Source organism: Triplophysa dalaica, chromosome 3 (genome assembly GCF_015846415.1).
Source record: "Triplophysa dalaica isolate WHDGS20190420 chromosome 3, ASM1584641v1, whole genome shotgun sequence".
Taxonomy (NCBI): domain Eukaryota; kingdom Metazoa; phylum Chordata; class Actinopteri; order Cypriniformes; family Nemacheilidae; genus Triplophysa; species Triplophysa dalaica.
In genome coordinates, this window is record NC_079544.1 from 21239374 (window position 1) to 21254156 (window position 14783).

The window sequence follows — 14783 nt, forward strand, 5'->3', positions numbered from 1 at the left end:
ACCTCCTGTCTCGTGCTTGCCTGCACTTGGGTTCTCCCCCGGAAATCATAACACATTGTATACATGATGGTCTTTCTTGGCTGGTGGCATTCTGAAAAAAAAAAAACGAATTACTTTCCAGTCCAATCAATGTTAATGCAGTTTAAACATTCCACAATATTCACACAAAGCTGTCTGGGTAGCTTATTGTGCCCTCATTTATATTTAGTAATTTTAGCAGACGCCTTTATCCAAAGATACTTTCTAGAGTTTAGGGAGCAATAAGCAATATGTCATACAGGAGTAATAATACAATAGGTGCCATTACAAAGAAACTGGTTTCAACAAAAGCCAGACCAATACCGGTTGAGAGAAAGAGAGAGGGTTAGTGTTTTTTATTCGTTTGTCTGTCAAGTATTCACAGAAGAGATGGGTTTTAATAACGCTTCTAATATCTCCACATTCCAGAACATTATCACCTGGTCTTCATGCAGCGAGCAAATATTTTGGTCTAACAAGCAAAGGCCAGAAAAATAAGGAACATAAATCAATAAAGTTAATAAAAAAGTTTTTTAAATCCCTAATTCAACTTTATCTTATTTAATAATCATTACATTTTAATAACTATAAAAAATAAAACACTAACCCTTTATCTCAACAGTTAGTGGTCTAGCTATTGTTGAAACCAGTAACTTTGTATTGGCACTTTATGTATTATGGCTCCTGTATGACATATTGCTTATTGCTCCTAAACTCTTTGTAAGTCGCTTTGGATAATAGCGTCTGCTAAATGTCTAAATGTAAATTTGTGATTAATCAAAAACAGGAGGTTTATACTTGTGTTTGCTTCATGTTTAATAGGAGAGAAGTAATATTCATCCATATAATGTGATAGGTGCTCAGGCAAAAATTGGCACCCCTGCGACCCAATGTTGTAAAATTACAACATTGACATACATTCTCAAAATGTAATCAAATAATCAAATAATCAAAACTTTCAGCTGTACTATAATATTTGCATGTTCTAGACAAAGCACACGAAAAAAATAGTTTGTGCAATTCACAAACTTGTACTTACTTCAACTTTGAATTATGTGGTCTAGTAAAACAAGATGATTTGCTTCAAGGAGAGTTCATGGCCAGGTAAAAACACCTATAAACAAAATCTGCGATCCAAAAGCATTGCAACGGTTAACAATAGGACCTAACAGTTGTGAAAATGTGCCCATGCGGGGAGAAAGCATTCATTTGGGATAAAACAGATGTTGTAATATTACGGCTGTTATAAATGTTAAATTAAAGAAAAAAATATATATCAATTTAATGGAGACATAAGTTGCAGCACTAATATCAAAATGTTGGCTTTCATTCATAAAATGATGTTTATGTCAATCATACAGAATCCTCTGTTTCATGTGAGGAGAGATATTTTTGACCCTTGCGGTCTTCCATACTCTCCTCAAGTCGCGTCATTGCCCAACCCTCCTGTTTCCTAGTTTCTGTTAATTACCTTCCCTATAAAGAGTCCTCATGTTTCTTTGTCTCGTTGCTCGTGCATTGTTTGAGGTACATGTTCTTGTACTCGTTCCTGTTAATGTTATGCCAAGTTGTTGTTCCTGTTTCCTGTTTCCTGTTTCCTGTTTCCTGTTTCCTGTTTCCTGTTTCCTGTTTCCTGTTTCCTGTTTCCTGTTTCCTGTTTCCAACGTGTCTTAGTAAGTGTTAGTTTATTGTGTCAAGTCTTTGTTTTCTTAGTTGAGTTAGTCCGTTTTCTTGTGTTGTTTTAGTTTACCCAGTCTTGTTTTCCCCATAGTGGGTTTTGTTTTGCCTTTTTGTCTTTGTTAAATAAATACATAACCCCTTCATCCGCCTTGCCGTCTGCCTGCACTTGGGTTCTCACGCCATGTCTCACACCAGAGTTCATGACAGAATGCACGAGCCAAGATTGAACCCAGCAGGCATGGAGGCGAGACGCGCAAGTCAGGCACGTCGCCTGTGTACTGTTCGTCAGGGATACGGCGACGTGCTTGGCTTAGCGGATCGCTTCTTTGAGACTGCAGGGGAGATGGTCCATGATGAGCAGGAACAGATGGTCCTGTTCAATGGCAGCCTCAACCATCCTCTGACGCGGGAGGAGATGCAGATGCTGAGACCGCTGGGCTTCACCGAACTGATCAGGTACGCCATGAATCGGCCGAAGCCCAGGGTCTCAGTTGAGTCCTGCTCTCCTTCTCCGCTGGCCGCCATCCCCGAGGGGCATTCCCTATAAATCGGGGTCATGGGCCTCTCCCCATCCTCTGCAGTCTCTTCACCACCACCGACTGGTCTCCGTGGCAAGCGGGGGAGGAGATCTTCTTCGGGGTCTTCCTCGGAGGCCTCCAACCCTGAACCAGTCGAGCCCTTCACCTCCTTCCTTCAGCCAACCACCAGGCGGGTGGCTCGGCTGAGGAAGAAGAGACAACGGAGGGCAGCTCCGAGTCCGGTGGTCCCGAGTCCGGTGGTCCCGAGTCCGGTGGTCCCGAGTCCGGTGGTCCCGAGTCCCAAATATTTTTTGGGGGGGCGCCGTGGGGAGGTGACGGTCCGAGCGTCCAGCCCGGCCGCAGATTCCTCCCAGGGGCCGGAATCAAGCCCGGTCCAGGAGCCGGAATCAAGCCCGGTCCAGGAGCCGGAACCAAGCCCGGCTGCCCAACCGCCGGCGTCAAGCCCGGCTGCCCAGCCGCCGCCGCCGTCAAGCCCGGCTGCCCAGCCGCCGCCGCCGTCAAGCCCGGCTGCCCAGCCGCCGCCGCCGTCAAGCCCGGCTGCCCAGCCGACGCCGCCGTCAAGCCCGGCTGCCCAGCCGACGCCGCCGTCAAGCCCGGCTGCCCAGCCGCCGTCAAGCCCGGCTGCCCAGCCGCCGCCGCCGTCAAGCCCGGCATTCAAGCCGCCGTCCAGCCCAGCAGTCCTGCAGGGGACAAGAACAGTTCCCCCCAGGACTTCCCATGTCAAGTCCCCTGGGGCTCCGCGCTCTGGTGCGTCCCCGAGGGCTGGAACTTCCCCACCGAGCCCTACCCCTTCTGGACAGTCCCCTGTGTATTTTTGTTTGCCCCCGCCCCCCTCCCATGTCTGTTATTTTTACTGAGTCACCCTAATCCCCTGATTGTTCTTGCCTGTCTGCCCCTAGTCTTGTTCTCCATGTTTTGTTTGGTCTTGTCTTTGTCCCAGTCTGCCTTGTCTTGTTCGTGCCTTTGAGGAGCATCAGGGTGCTGCTCCTTAAGGCGGGGGTTCTGTCATGGTTCCACCTCTCCTTGTCAGATATTTCTTGGTTTAGAGGTGGAATCATACAGAATCCCCTGTTTCATGTGAGGAGAGATATTTTTGACCCTTGCGGTCTTCCATACTCTCCTCAAGTCGCGTCATTGCCCAACCCTCCTGTTTCCTAGTTTGTGTTAATTACCTTCCCTATAAAGAGTCCTCATGTTTCTTTGTCTCGTTGCTCGTGCATTGTTTGAGGTACATGTTCTTGTACTCGTTCCTGTTAAGGTTATGCCAAGTTGTTGTTCCTGTTTCCAGTTTCCAACGTGTCTTAGTAAGTGTTAGTTTATTGTGTCAAGTCTTTGTTTTCTTAGTTGAGTTAGTCCGTGTTCTTGTGTTGTTTTAGTTTACCCAGTCTTGTTTTCCCCATAGTGGGTTTTGTTTTGCCTTTTTCTCTTTGTTAAATAAATACATTTGTTAAAAAACCCCTTCATCCGCCTTGTCGTCTGCCTGCACTTGGGTTCTCACACCAGAGTTCATGACAGTTTAAGAAATCTCCTATGCCTTCACCTACAAACCACAAAGCCACCATGTAACAGATATGTAATGATATGTAATGATGTAATACAGCTTTCCGCTGTAGCTTTGGTGTGCGGAACTCAGTCATTACAATGCCTGTGTCAGCGGCTGCCAAGAGACCTGCTCTAGCCTGGATGCTGCAGGGACTTGTGGGATATGCGAAGAACGCTGTGAGTGTGACGATGGCTTCCTGCTCAGTGGAGGAACGTGCGTGCTAGAAGAGGACTGTGGATGCTGGGTAAACGAACAGCATTATGCGGTGAGTTGTCATAGTTAGAATAAACATATTTTTATATATTTTTGAATAATAGTCATAAATAATTGTATGGATTGTTGTTATTGTATTAGGTTCTTGCATATGACGTAAGATAAATTTAAATGTGCTTTATAAACTAAATGTACTTACTATTAATAAATACATTATTTTACATTATTCTTAATGTTTTCTTTTGTCCACACTAGATCAGAGAGACATTTATGGAGGGTGACTGTAACACACTGTGCGAGTGTCAGGGCCACGGGAAAATTCACTGTTCCCCTGTGTCCTGTCTGGCCGGTGAAGTGTGTATGGTTCAGGACGGGATCAAGGGCTGCTTTCCTTCTAGCCCTGTGACCTGCAGTGTCTACGGTGACCCCCATTACATCACCTTCGATGGCAAGGCCTGCTCCTTCTGGGGCACCTGCAACTATACAATAGTAAAAACATGTGGCCCAGCTAACACCCAGTTCACTTTAACCGCAAGAAATGAAGGGAGAGAGAATCCCACAAGCTCTTCTCTTAACTCTGTAGCTCTCGACATGGAAGGATTCCACCTCACCATCAGAAAGAACAAGCTGGTTTATGTGAGTGTTTTGGTTTGTTCACAACTCATGAAGTGCTTTTCATTCATCTGGTGTTTAGTGTTTGAATTGTTACCCTGCCTCTGTAGTTCCTGGGTCACTCTGACATGGAGTCAAGCCATTGCCTGCCCATATATTTACAAATGCCCTACATGCCAACATGACTGAGATAATTTACTTTAATGAAGTCTAGAGAGGAATCAGAGTTTAAAATGTTAATTTTGTTAAAATACGTACAGTTGTACAAGAAAATAGAATGTGTACTGAAACATTAGTAGACTTTTACAGTCAGTCAGTTACTGGCGGAGCTTGTAGCTGGTTGAGCAAAATGAGGGTAAGAGCTGCCATCTGAAATTTACGCCTGTAATCTGTGTTTACAGTGAATGAAATGTTAGTCATTTACTGGAATGTGATGGGAAAGGTTTCCACCTGGAACCTTCAGCTCTATCAATCGTTGATAACATTTGAAAACAATCTTGATTGTGACTAATTGTGATAAGGTCTTTGGCAAAGATTCTTTACACGTACGGTATTGTATTATCTGATAATTCTGAGATTTAGGTATATTTCTAGGGCTGGAAATAGAAAGACAGAGGGGGGAATGGATTCCAGGGCGTGAATTTTAAGAAGAAACAAAGTCTAACTTCAAAAAGTAGAGAATGTCCATTTAATCCACGTTAGGCTTCAAATTTTATGCAAATTTAAAAAATAGATATAACGACACTGGTTCAACACTCCCTACCCGGTTTCAGTTCTTTAACACTACACAAACGTTTGAACACACTTAAAATGTAGAACAAATATTTTTAAGCTTTAATTATCCACGTAAGATAAATGCATCTTAAAATAAATATTGCAAAGTGGTCTATATTGAGGGATTCTGCTTAATGGGTATGACTTTAAAAGGCATGATACAGAAAACTGTGCCAACTAACTAACAGATGGCAAATAATCATTCATTTCTTAATATACCTCATAGGCTACATTACAAACTATATAATATAAAAACAATATTAAATACCACGAGATTTAATACATAGAAAGTACTTCATCATTTACAAAGAAATGGATTCTCTTTTCATTCTCTGAAACACCTTTACCACAGGTCACTTCACCAACACCCTTGTTCTGAAATTAATCTTTTATTTTAAATTCTATTCTCTTGTAAAAAGAAAAAAACTGCTCAAATGAGAGAGTTTAGCGTCACGAGCTGTGTTTTATTTTGAATCTCCCTGCGGACTTTGGTTCCATTCATTTGTCTCAGTCGGGACCCTACGCTCAAGTTGATACAGACTTCGGTGTGCGTCTGGTGTTTGATGGAAGTTCCAGGCTGTTTGTGCAGGTGGATGAGCGCTACAGAGGGATGCTATGCGGCCTGTGCGGTACTTACTCCGGAAGTCAGTTCGATGAATTAGGATTTTTTTAATTCACCACTTTGTGACTGAGCTCTCACAGTTGTCATCAGGTTGAGCAGAATGTGGTTATACAATGTTAATTATAGTGTAACTATTGTGTTTTGTTTTGACAGTTTGTGGCCTGAACTGTGATTTTGAGAGTGATATCTGCAGTTGGACTCAGTTGCTGACTGACGTTTTTGATTGGACAAGACAGATAGGCTCCACCCCAACATTAAAGACTGGTCCTTCCTCTGACCACACAACAGGAAGTGCGTCATGATTTCTTTCCAAAAATATTTTTCTGAGTTGTTTTCATAGTAAAAAACTGTATAATTAATGTTAATAAACTTAAATCCAAAATAATTATTCTTGTTTTATTACTATATCTAGATAGTTACAGGCCATACATCTGACAATAGATACAATGAACCTTTAAAAAAGAACATTCAGAATGTCACTGCCTTCCATTTGAACATAAGGATATAACATTAAAGTGGCAAAGTCCATAAATAAAATGCATTGCATTTTCTGACTATTGGTCTGCATTTTTAGGTGGCTACTACATATACATCGAGGGAGATAGTGCCACTCACGGTGACACGGCACGCCTCCTCAGTGCAGAATGCACTGACATTCAACCCCAGTGTCTTCAGTTTTGGTACCACATGCACGGTGCTAGCAGCACCATGGGGCTGAGCGTCTACCAGTTTGAGGGTAATTTGACCCAGGAGGTGTGGAGGAGGAGAGATAACCATGGAGACATGTGGCATCATGCGCTGGTGGATCTGAGGCCGACTGTTAAGTTTCATGTCAGTAAATGAACCACTTTAAAGAGATATACTTCACCCAAAACGATATTTTACTAAACCACGCATTAATCTGTATAGTATAGTAAGAGAAGCATGCTTGTTATTTTTTTTAGGACACAACGTTACTGAACTCGATACAGTGTGGTCTATATAGGAATTTATTGAGCAATGACATTTAGGAGGGAGAGTATAATCGATACATGTGATTGGTCTGTCAGGTGATCTTTGAGGGGCGTAGAGGAAGCACAGCCCTGTCAGATGTTGCCATTAATGATGTCTCTCTGCACCGAGGAACCTGTGATGGTATGTATTAAAAAAAATGTAAGCTTCTAACTCTTATTAGCGTTCTTGACATTGCATTAAAAGTTGTAAATCTTTTTCAGATTTAGTAAACCAGGTGAAACCAACAACTCCAGGCCCGTTGCCACCAACAGTGCATACTACAGCCAGACCCATCCAAACTACATCTGCATCTGTTGAAACTACGTCCAGACCTACCCAAACCACAGCTGAACCTGTTCAAACTTCGACTAGACCCGTTCAAACCACAGCTGAACCCGTTCAAACTACGACCAGACCCGTCCACAGCACATCTGAACCCGTTCAACTTACGACCAGACCAGTCCAAATCACTGCTGAACCCGTTCAAACTTCGACCAGACCCGTCCTAACCACAGCTGCACCCGTTCAAACTACGACCAGACCTGTCCAAACCACAGCTGAACCCGTTCAAACTAAGACCAGACCCGTCCAAACCACAGCTGAACCCGTTCAAACTACGACCAGACCCGTCCAAACTACAGCTGAACCCGTTCAAACTACGACCAGACCTGTTCACACCACAAATGAATCTCTCCAGACTACAGCTGGACCTATTCAAACTACAGCATCAAGTAAGCCCCCAACCCATAATCAATGAGTCATGAAAATTCTGTTGTGATTCATGGCTGTTGCCATGAAATTATATCTTTGTTAAGAGTTATTTCTTTGCCCACAGCACCCTCTTGCCCCATAAACAGTCATTACACCGACTGCATTCCTGCCTGCGAGCCTACATGTTCACACCTGCACGGCCCGCCGAACTGTAACACAGAAGAGCCGTGCGTGCAGGGGTGTGTGTGCGACGACGGCTTTGTGCTTAAACAGCGCACGTGCGTGCCCATCAGTGAGTGCGGTTGCAAAGACAGTCACGGCAATATTCACAGCGTGAGTGACGGTGACACAAAACACAAACGTTTGCTCTTGTCTTTTTCCTACACAAGTAACACATCATGTTGTTTTGTTTGTGTATCCAGTTTGGTGAGGTCTGGTATGGCAGCCATTGCTCACAGAGATGCGAGTGTGAGGACGATGGGGAGATAGAATGTGAAGATTATGAATGTGATGGAAATGAGATATGTCACGTGACTGAACAGGGGCAGCATATGTGCCAGAAAGCTGGTATGAAATTTTCTACTGACATTTAAAAAATTGATTATTTAGAAAAACTATTAAAAAAGTGAACAGAGGTAAACAAAAAAATTCAGGCAAATTGTTAGTGATAATAATTGTTCATGACAATATTTGAGGGGTACAAATCTAGTTGGAGATGAGAGTTTTTTATTCACGTAGGTCTTCTGGTGTAATTTGTGTCCACAAACTAAATTATTCCCTCAACCAGCGTTCAGCAAATGTACAATCGACGATGAACCGGAGTACAGAACTTTTGACAAGATGAAGCACAAGTTTAAAGGCAAAGATTCCTACATCCTGGTCCAAACCACCAACCTCCCCAGCAACATCCCCGATGTTTATGTGGTCACGGTCAACAAAAAAGTCAAAGACAAGAGCAGCGAGGAAGACAGCAGTGAGGAGGACGATGATGATGGTCGTCTGCGTGCTATCAGAATCAGGGTCTATAACCACACAGTGGACTTTAAAAAGGGCCGTAAAATTATGGTGAGAACATTTTTAGGTTTGTAGAGTACTCCAGATTCCCTGGATTTAATTTTCATAGTCTTTCTCACTCACAGGTAGATGGTTTAAGCGTTCGAGCTCCTATCTCCCCCTCTGGAGGAATCAAGATTTGGGATCGCTCTTCTCGAGTTTTTCTGAAGACTGACTTTGGCCTCTTTGTGGAGTTCGATGGCAAACACAAGGCAGGTATGTAAAATATATTTTTTATTTTACGGTTGATCCAATCATGCTTATTATAATTTGAATTACAGTCGTGTAAATTACTAATAGTGTTAAGAACTCCTAAGCGAAACAAGTGGAATAGGTGGTTCACACAAACAAGGAGGATCTTTAAAAAATTGCCTGTCTTCTCTGCAGAGATCACTCTTTCCCACGTGTATAAAATAAAGATCGGAGGTCTCTGTGGAAATTTTGACTTGAATTTTGTGGAAATCAATGACATGATGAAGCCAAACGGGGAGCAGGCAAGGAATGTGAAGGAATTCGGAGAGAGCTGGAGAGTGACAGACAGACGGAGGTAAATATCTTATTTTCATTCATAGAAAAAGTGCTGCGTTGTCAGTTCATCACATAAAGTTTAGCAATTCATTTAATTAATTTACCATTCATTTCCTAATTCAGCATTTGAAGCACTTTGATTTATTTTCTAAGGAACTATTAATATATGCAATTTAAATGTGAATGTTTTGATTAATCTGCACATCATAAAATACATTTTTAAGTGCGATTAATTTTCTTAACAGTTTATCATCACATCATTTTCTATATCATCCGTTTTTTCCACTTTTTTTAAAAAAGTTTCTCAATTAGGGCAAAGAAAGTTTGACACCAAATGTTTTTTTCACCTATTATATGTTTCCAGGCAGTTCTTTCTTTAAGAAAAATTGCTTCAGGAGCTGAAAGTTTCGCCATCAGCTATCCAGCATCTGACATCAGTATGGACTTCCTTACTAAGCTGACACATTACTTAAACTAGCTAGGGGTGTTTGTGTGCAACATATTCATTTCTTAACATGTCTTACAAAAAAAGTATTCCCAGTAATTATAGAATGCCTCTAAATGAACAGTAACATGCAACTACTCTTATGTTTGGGGCTGATATCTTAACACCCAAATTGTTAATGAATATTAATTTGTTAGGAATGTTTATTTTATTTGAAAATGATAAATAAAGTTAGATGTACAGGGCTGTGTTTAAAGTCATCATGAACTGTTGCTGTGATTATTATAAATGATTTATCAGTGCACAACATCTTTTTTTCAATTGATTTGCACATGTTATCTTTAATCAAAAACATTATGCTCCTCTCCCCCTCTCAACAACTCTTCATCACATGATGTAAGCAACAAAAAAAGAAGTAGGAATACTGACGTTTCACTGGTTTGTTCGTCACGTAACGGAAAAGAAGTCAATCGCAACGTCTGTTTCATGGTGACTAGGGGTCATGTTAAGTCCACTAATGGCTTTCAAATGCATTTAAACTTTGTTACAAATATCCATGTGATCTCACAGAGGAAAGACATTTTGCACTTTAGGTTAATAAAGGTTTTAATTGCCCTCTTAATTTTTATTTAGATTTTGGATTGTGGTTCTTTGTTTTGAGATAATTATTGGCATTATTTAGAATTAAGACATAATGTAAACATTTCATAAAAGCATACATCTAAAATTGCACAGTGGAGGTAAATTAGTGTCCTACAGTCACAGTGGCGTCGTCACATTTTTCCATAATTGGTTTCGTTTAAAGTTTTGGTAAAGCTTTCAATGTTTAATCAACAACTATTTTTTTAAACTTAAGAATTACTTTCCTCATTCATTGTTATGGCACAGGAAAGCATTTTTAAAACAAAATGTAATAACACTAAACTAAAACATATGTGTATGGTTCATTTGTGAATACAAGAACTGGCTAGGCAGATAACAACAACGGACGTAAGGAGAATGTGATTCTGAATTCCTACATATTTAATGTTGTGCCAGTATCTACTTTGATTTCCACAATGATGGGTGTGAACAGGGCTGGACAGAACAATTCGACCTGAACGTCATCCAGATTGACACAGAGGAAATAAAAACACGAAACAATCAAATGAATAAATAAAGAGGTTAGCCAATACATAATGTAGTTTCATTTATTCACTTAACAGATTCTTTTTTTTAAAGCCACTTATTAGTGGGACAGCATTGATTTACATTTTTATTATTTTTATTAGTCAGACTTGGTCTCACCCCAGAAAGATTGTAAAGGATTGCGCAGAACAGGTGGAGCATTGTAAACTGGGTGGCTTTGACACTGTTTATAGGTTGCGGTTAGCATGTTATAATTAAAAAAAATATGTACAAATAATGATTAACTCTTTTTCATTTGTCTGTTTCTTTATTCCTTCATTTTTCTCTTTTTGACAAGATCTTCTAGGTGTTTTTAACCTTACTATGATAAGGCCATGTCTTGTCTGTGCTTAAAATTTAAAGGTACAGTTAACCTTAGATTGTTTTATTTCACCTTAATTATGTTGTAGTTGGAATGGACTATATGACAAGTTATTTCTAAAAGCTTCTTTGCTGAATGCGGAAGAAGAAATGTATAAAATATATATACAAATGTTTTCATTCAAGGTTATATCAAAATTATTTGTTTCCTTCAGTGGTGTCCCAAACTAACGTATTACATGTCCAACATTTAGTTTGGTATATTATTTTATGTGTCAATAGAAAACCGAATGTAAATAACCTGACAGTCTACACCCGATGATTCTATAAAAAACTGACACAAGACACACCTACAGTATGTCATATTCATGTATTATGACATCATCTAATGGAATGCATTGCACGTGTGTACATGGAACATGTTTAGTCTTTCAGAAAGAACTAAAACACTTCTAAAGAAAATTTACTTTACATTGTGTTTTTGATTGATGGATTAATCTTCACATGAGAGTCATTGAAAAACAGTGGAAGACACACCTGTTTTTTGCATTCTTTTGCTGTTACGGAACTAACTCTTTCCTTTTCCTCTGACCTTGTAATGTAACATTATAGTGCCAAACAGATTGTTAATCTGAATGTATAGCTATAAATCCTATACATGTCAATAATAAATGTGTAAATCTGGAATCATCACCATACATCTAGAAATGCTGATTTGAAATGTAAATTAGGAATGGTCAAATTTTTTTCCTCTTTTTTTATATATATAAATATGTGCATTTGCGTGTGTGTTTGTGTGTATGTATAGAAAGGCTGTCAACGCGTTAACATATGCAATTATTTTTATCTTTTATTTTTAGCCTTTAAACACTTTAAGCGCGATTTGAATTGTTTTGAAGCATTCGGTGTAGACAGCTTCTAGCTGTGGGATGCAGCACAGCGCAACAGTGGTCCAGTTTGATGTAGACTATCCAGTCACAGGCTAAAGGCTGCTTCAGTGTATCTCTGTCAGACAGCGCACCAGTAGCCTATAAAGTTCTATTTCAAGCTTAAATGAACAAAACCACACAAGATAATGTCAGAAAGTCCGTTTTGTCTAGCATTGTCTCAACCACAGATTTTAACTTGTTAAATAAAATCCTAAATGAATGCTGAGGGCAGTTGAGGCTGGTGCACAGTTTTTTTTGAGAAAAAATTCTCAAATTTCTCGATGCTTAGCATTAAAAAGGTTAAACTATCATAGCTTGTAATGGAGTTTATAAAAAGTAATAAGGTGCCTGTCCAAATTAAAATAAATGTTGCATTTTCACTTTTATTATTTATTTATTATAGTAAACTGTAGTAAAATTCCTAGATGCTACAGTGTTTTTGTCTTTCGCCAAGTCAACGAGTCCGTAGGGTGTCCCATTTGTATTTTTAGCGCTCAGAAGTCTGCTTGCGAGTGCCTCCTTTGTCCTTTTGGATTGGATTGGATTCAATTTATTGTCATTACACATGTACAAGTACAATGCAACGAAATGTATCAAGAAGGAAATACAGCATAACATGAGGAAGGTGGGGAGATAAACAAGCACACAGTACACATAGACAAGACTTGCAACAGGGTAAGTAATCCAGCTCCGGCAACCATTAAATATACATGGGAAGTTGCCTTTACATCAGGACAAATGAATGCATTACAAACATAAGTATCTATTGCATAATGCTTAGGTGGCATATCAACGTATGAAATAAAGAAAAATAAAAGCTCCCATCCCAAATAACTACAAAGAGACTACAAGTGTGATCGACTTCACGCTACACTGCACGGACTGATCAGTGAATGACAACAAAGTACCACGTGATTGTTTAGAAAGCACCACTTTCTCTTTCCGGTGTGATGACCTCAAGTCAAAATGCACTCCCATGTACCGTTGTGGACTTGTGCCTAGTGCCCTATAGGTCTGCACTTCCTGATGTCACCAAGTGTGGACTCAGAGGAGATCCACTAGACCGGAGTGCACCATTTGGGACAGGGCCAAAATATGAGAGACAGTTTTTGGCCCTAGTGTTCAAGTGGGTGTGTTGATCCCAAGTGAGCCTGTAGTATTTTTAACCCACTGAGACACACTTAGCAAGTGGAAACATATAATGTTAATTAATGTGGTGTTTCTAATAATGAGATAAAAAGGAGTTTTACAAAATATGAGAGCCAATTAGAGAGCAGCCTCAGGTCACCTGCCTCAAAAACAAACATCAAAAATTATCTAAAGTTCATTGTGCAGTGTAAATAGATTCATTGATTAAAATGGGAGCTTTTAGCGAATATAAACAAGTCAGTGATCGTTTAGCTATAAGGAAACGTCTGCATGATGACAATACTAGTATTTTGAGACAGCTGTGTGAATGCTGTCTTACCGGTAAATTAATAGAAGTCTATTGCTTATATGAGCAGCACATTTGTGTATTTACTATAAATTTACCAGAATGACTTTACCAGTAATTTACCAGCATTGCTGTTTGAAAAGGGTAGTTCTCTATACATACATAAACATTCATTTGTCCGACAACCGCACTCATAATATATATGTTTTGTCACAGAGAATAATCAACTACAATTTTAAGTAATACTTCTAATGAATGCGAACTACTAGATGTGAATAAATCTGTTTTTTTTTCAAATTATTTAGCAATTTATAATAAACAGTATGTTGAATTTATGTTTAACCCTTTGATTAGCCGCAGTCTGTGGGTAATCAACGACTGGCTGACGATAAATTGACGATTGATATCTGCAAAGAGGATGTGTGCCGCAAACAAAAGATCAGAAAAGCACTATGCCAAGACAATGTCTTACCCTCCTGCCTGAAAGTCTGTGCGAGCAGCTGTCGCCATCTTCACTAATATTTTAAACAGATCGTTGGAGGAGTTGGATTGGATTGGATTCAATTTATCGTCATTACACATATACAAGTACAGTGTAACGAAATGGATTTAAGAAGAAAAATACAACATAACATGAGGAAAGTGGTGAGAAAAACAGATACACATAATACACCATAGACAACACTTGCAACAGTAAAAGATAATCCAGCTCCGGCAAGCAGCCATCCGGTCTAGTGCCATTACGGCACCGTTCACAGACACGCTTGGCAAAGCTCAAAGCTACGGAGGCGTGGGATCGGGTGAGGGCAATGTCTGTATGTGTGTGTGTGTGATATTTCTGAGTCGTTAGTGTGGGGGAGGAACGCAAGAGCGTCTCACTGCAGTGCTCTCACAGGGTTAATTTATCCGGGGGAGCCGAAAACGATAAGGGTTATAGACTGAAGTCCCTTTATGCTCAAACGCTCCACCATCATCCCTGTACAGAAGAAACACAAAATCTCTGGATTTAATGACTACAGACCTGTTGCTTTAACACCTGTGGTAATGAAGTAATTTTTTGAGAGACTTGAAGAGGCCCACTTGAAGGACATCGCCAGACCCCTTCTGTATTTACAAAAGCAGATGAACTTAGTTGTACATCTTTTTCATGTACACTATGCAGCTCTGTTTACAGGCATCTTCAGTTGTGATAGTCCCAAA

General features: G+C 40.2%; 1 protein-coding gene across 1 annotated transcript; it reads left to right on the forward strand.

Moving 5' to 3' along the window:
- The first annotated feature begins 2254 nt into the window (after nt 1–2254).
- Nucleotides 2255–10341, forward strand: LOC130417422 (zonadhesin-like). Its single transcript, XM_056742985.1, has 15 exons — nt 2255–2458; nt 3851–4045; nt 4249–4753; nt 4866–4960; nt 5891–6023; nt 6155–6292; nt 6576–6832; nt 7051–7135; nt 7216–7725; nt 7830–8038; nt 8128–8272; nt 8493–8770; nt 8845–8974; nt 9146–9305; nt 9651–10341. Exons 1-15 carry the CDS (start codon nt 2255–2257, stop codon nt 9664–9666), a joined length of 3060 nt encoding a protein of 1019 aa, XP_056598963.1. The 3' UTR covers nt 9667–10341.
- Nucleotides 10342–14783: the final 4442 nt, after the last annotated feature.

What these genes read in the sequence shown, in the direction of transcription:
- LOC130417422 (XM_056742985.1), top strand. Translation starts at nt 2,255, where the DNA reads ATGGGCCTCTCCCCATCCTCTGCAGTCTCTTCACCACCACCGACTGGT. An exon ending in GGAGGGCAGCTCCGAGTCCG is followed by an intron (nt 2,459 to 3,850) that starts GTGGTCCCGAGT and finishes TTTCCGCTGTAG; the next exon opens with CTTTGGTGTGCGGAACTCAG. An exon ending in GGCCGACTGTTAAGTTTCAT is followed by an intron (nt 6,833 to 7,050) that starts GTCAGTAAATGA and finishes TTGGTCTGTCAG; the next exon opens with GTGATCTTTGAGGGGCGTAG.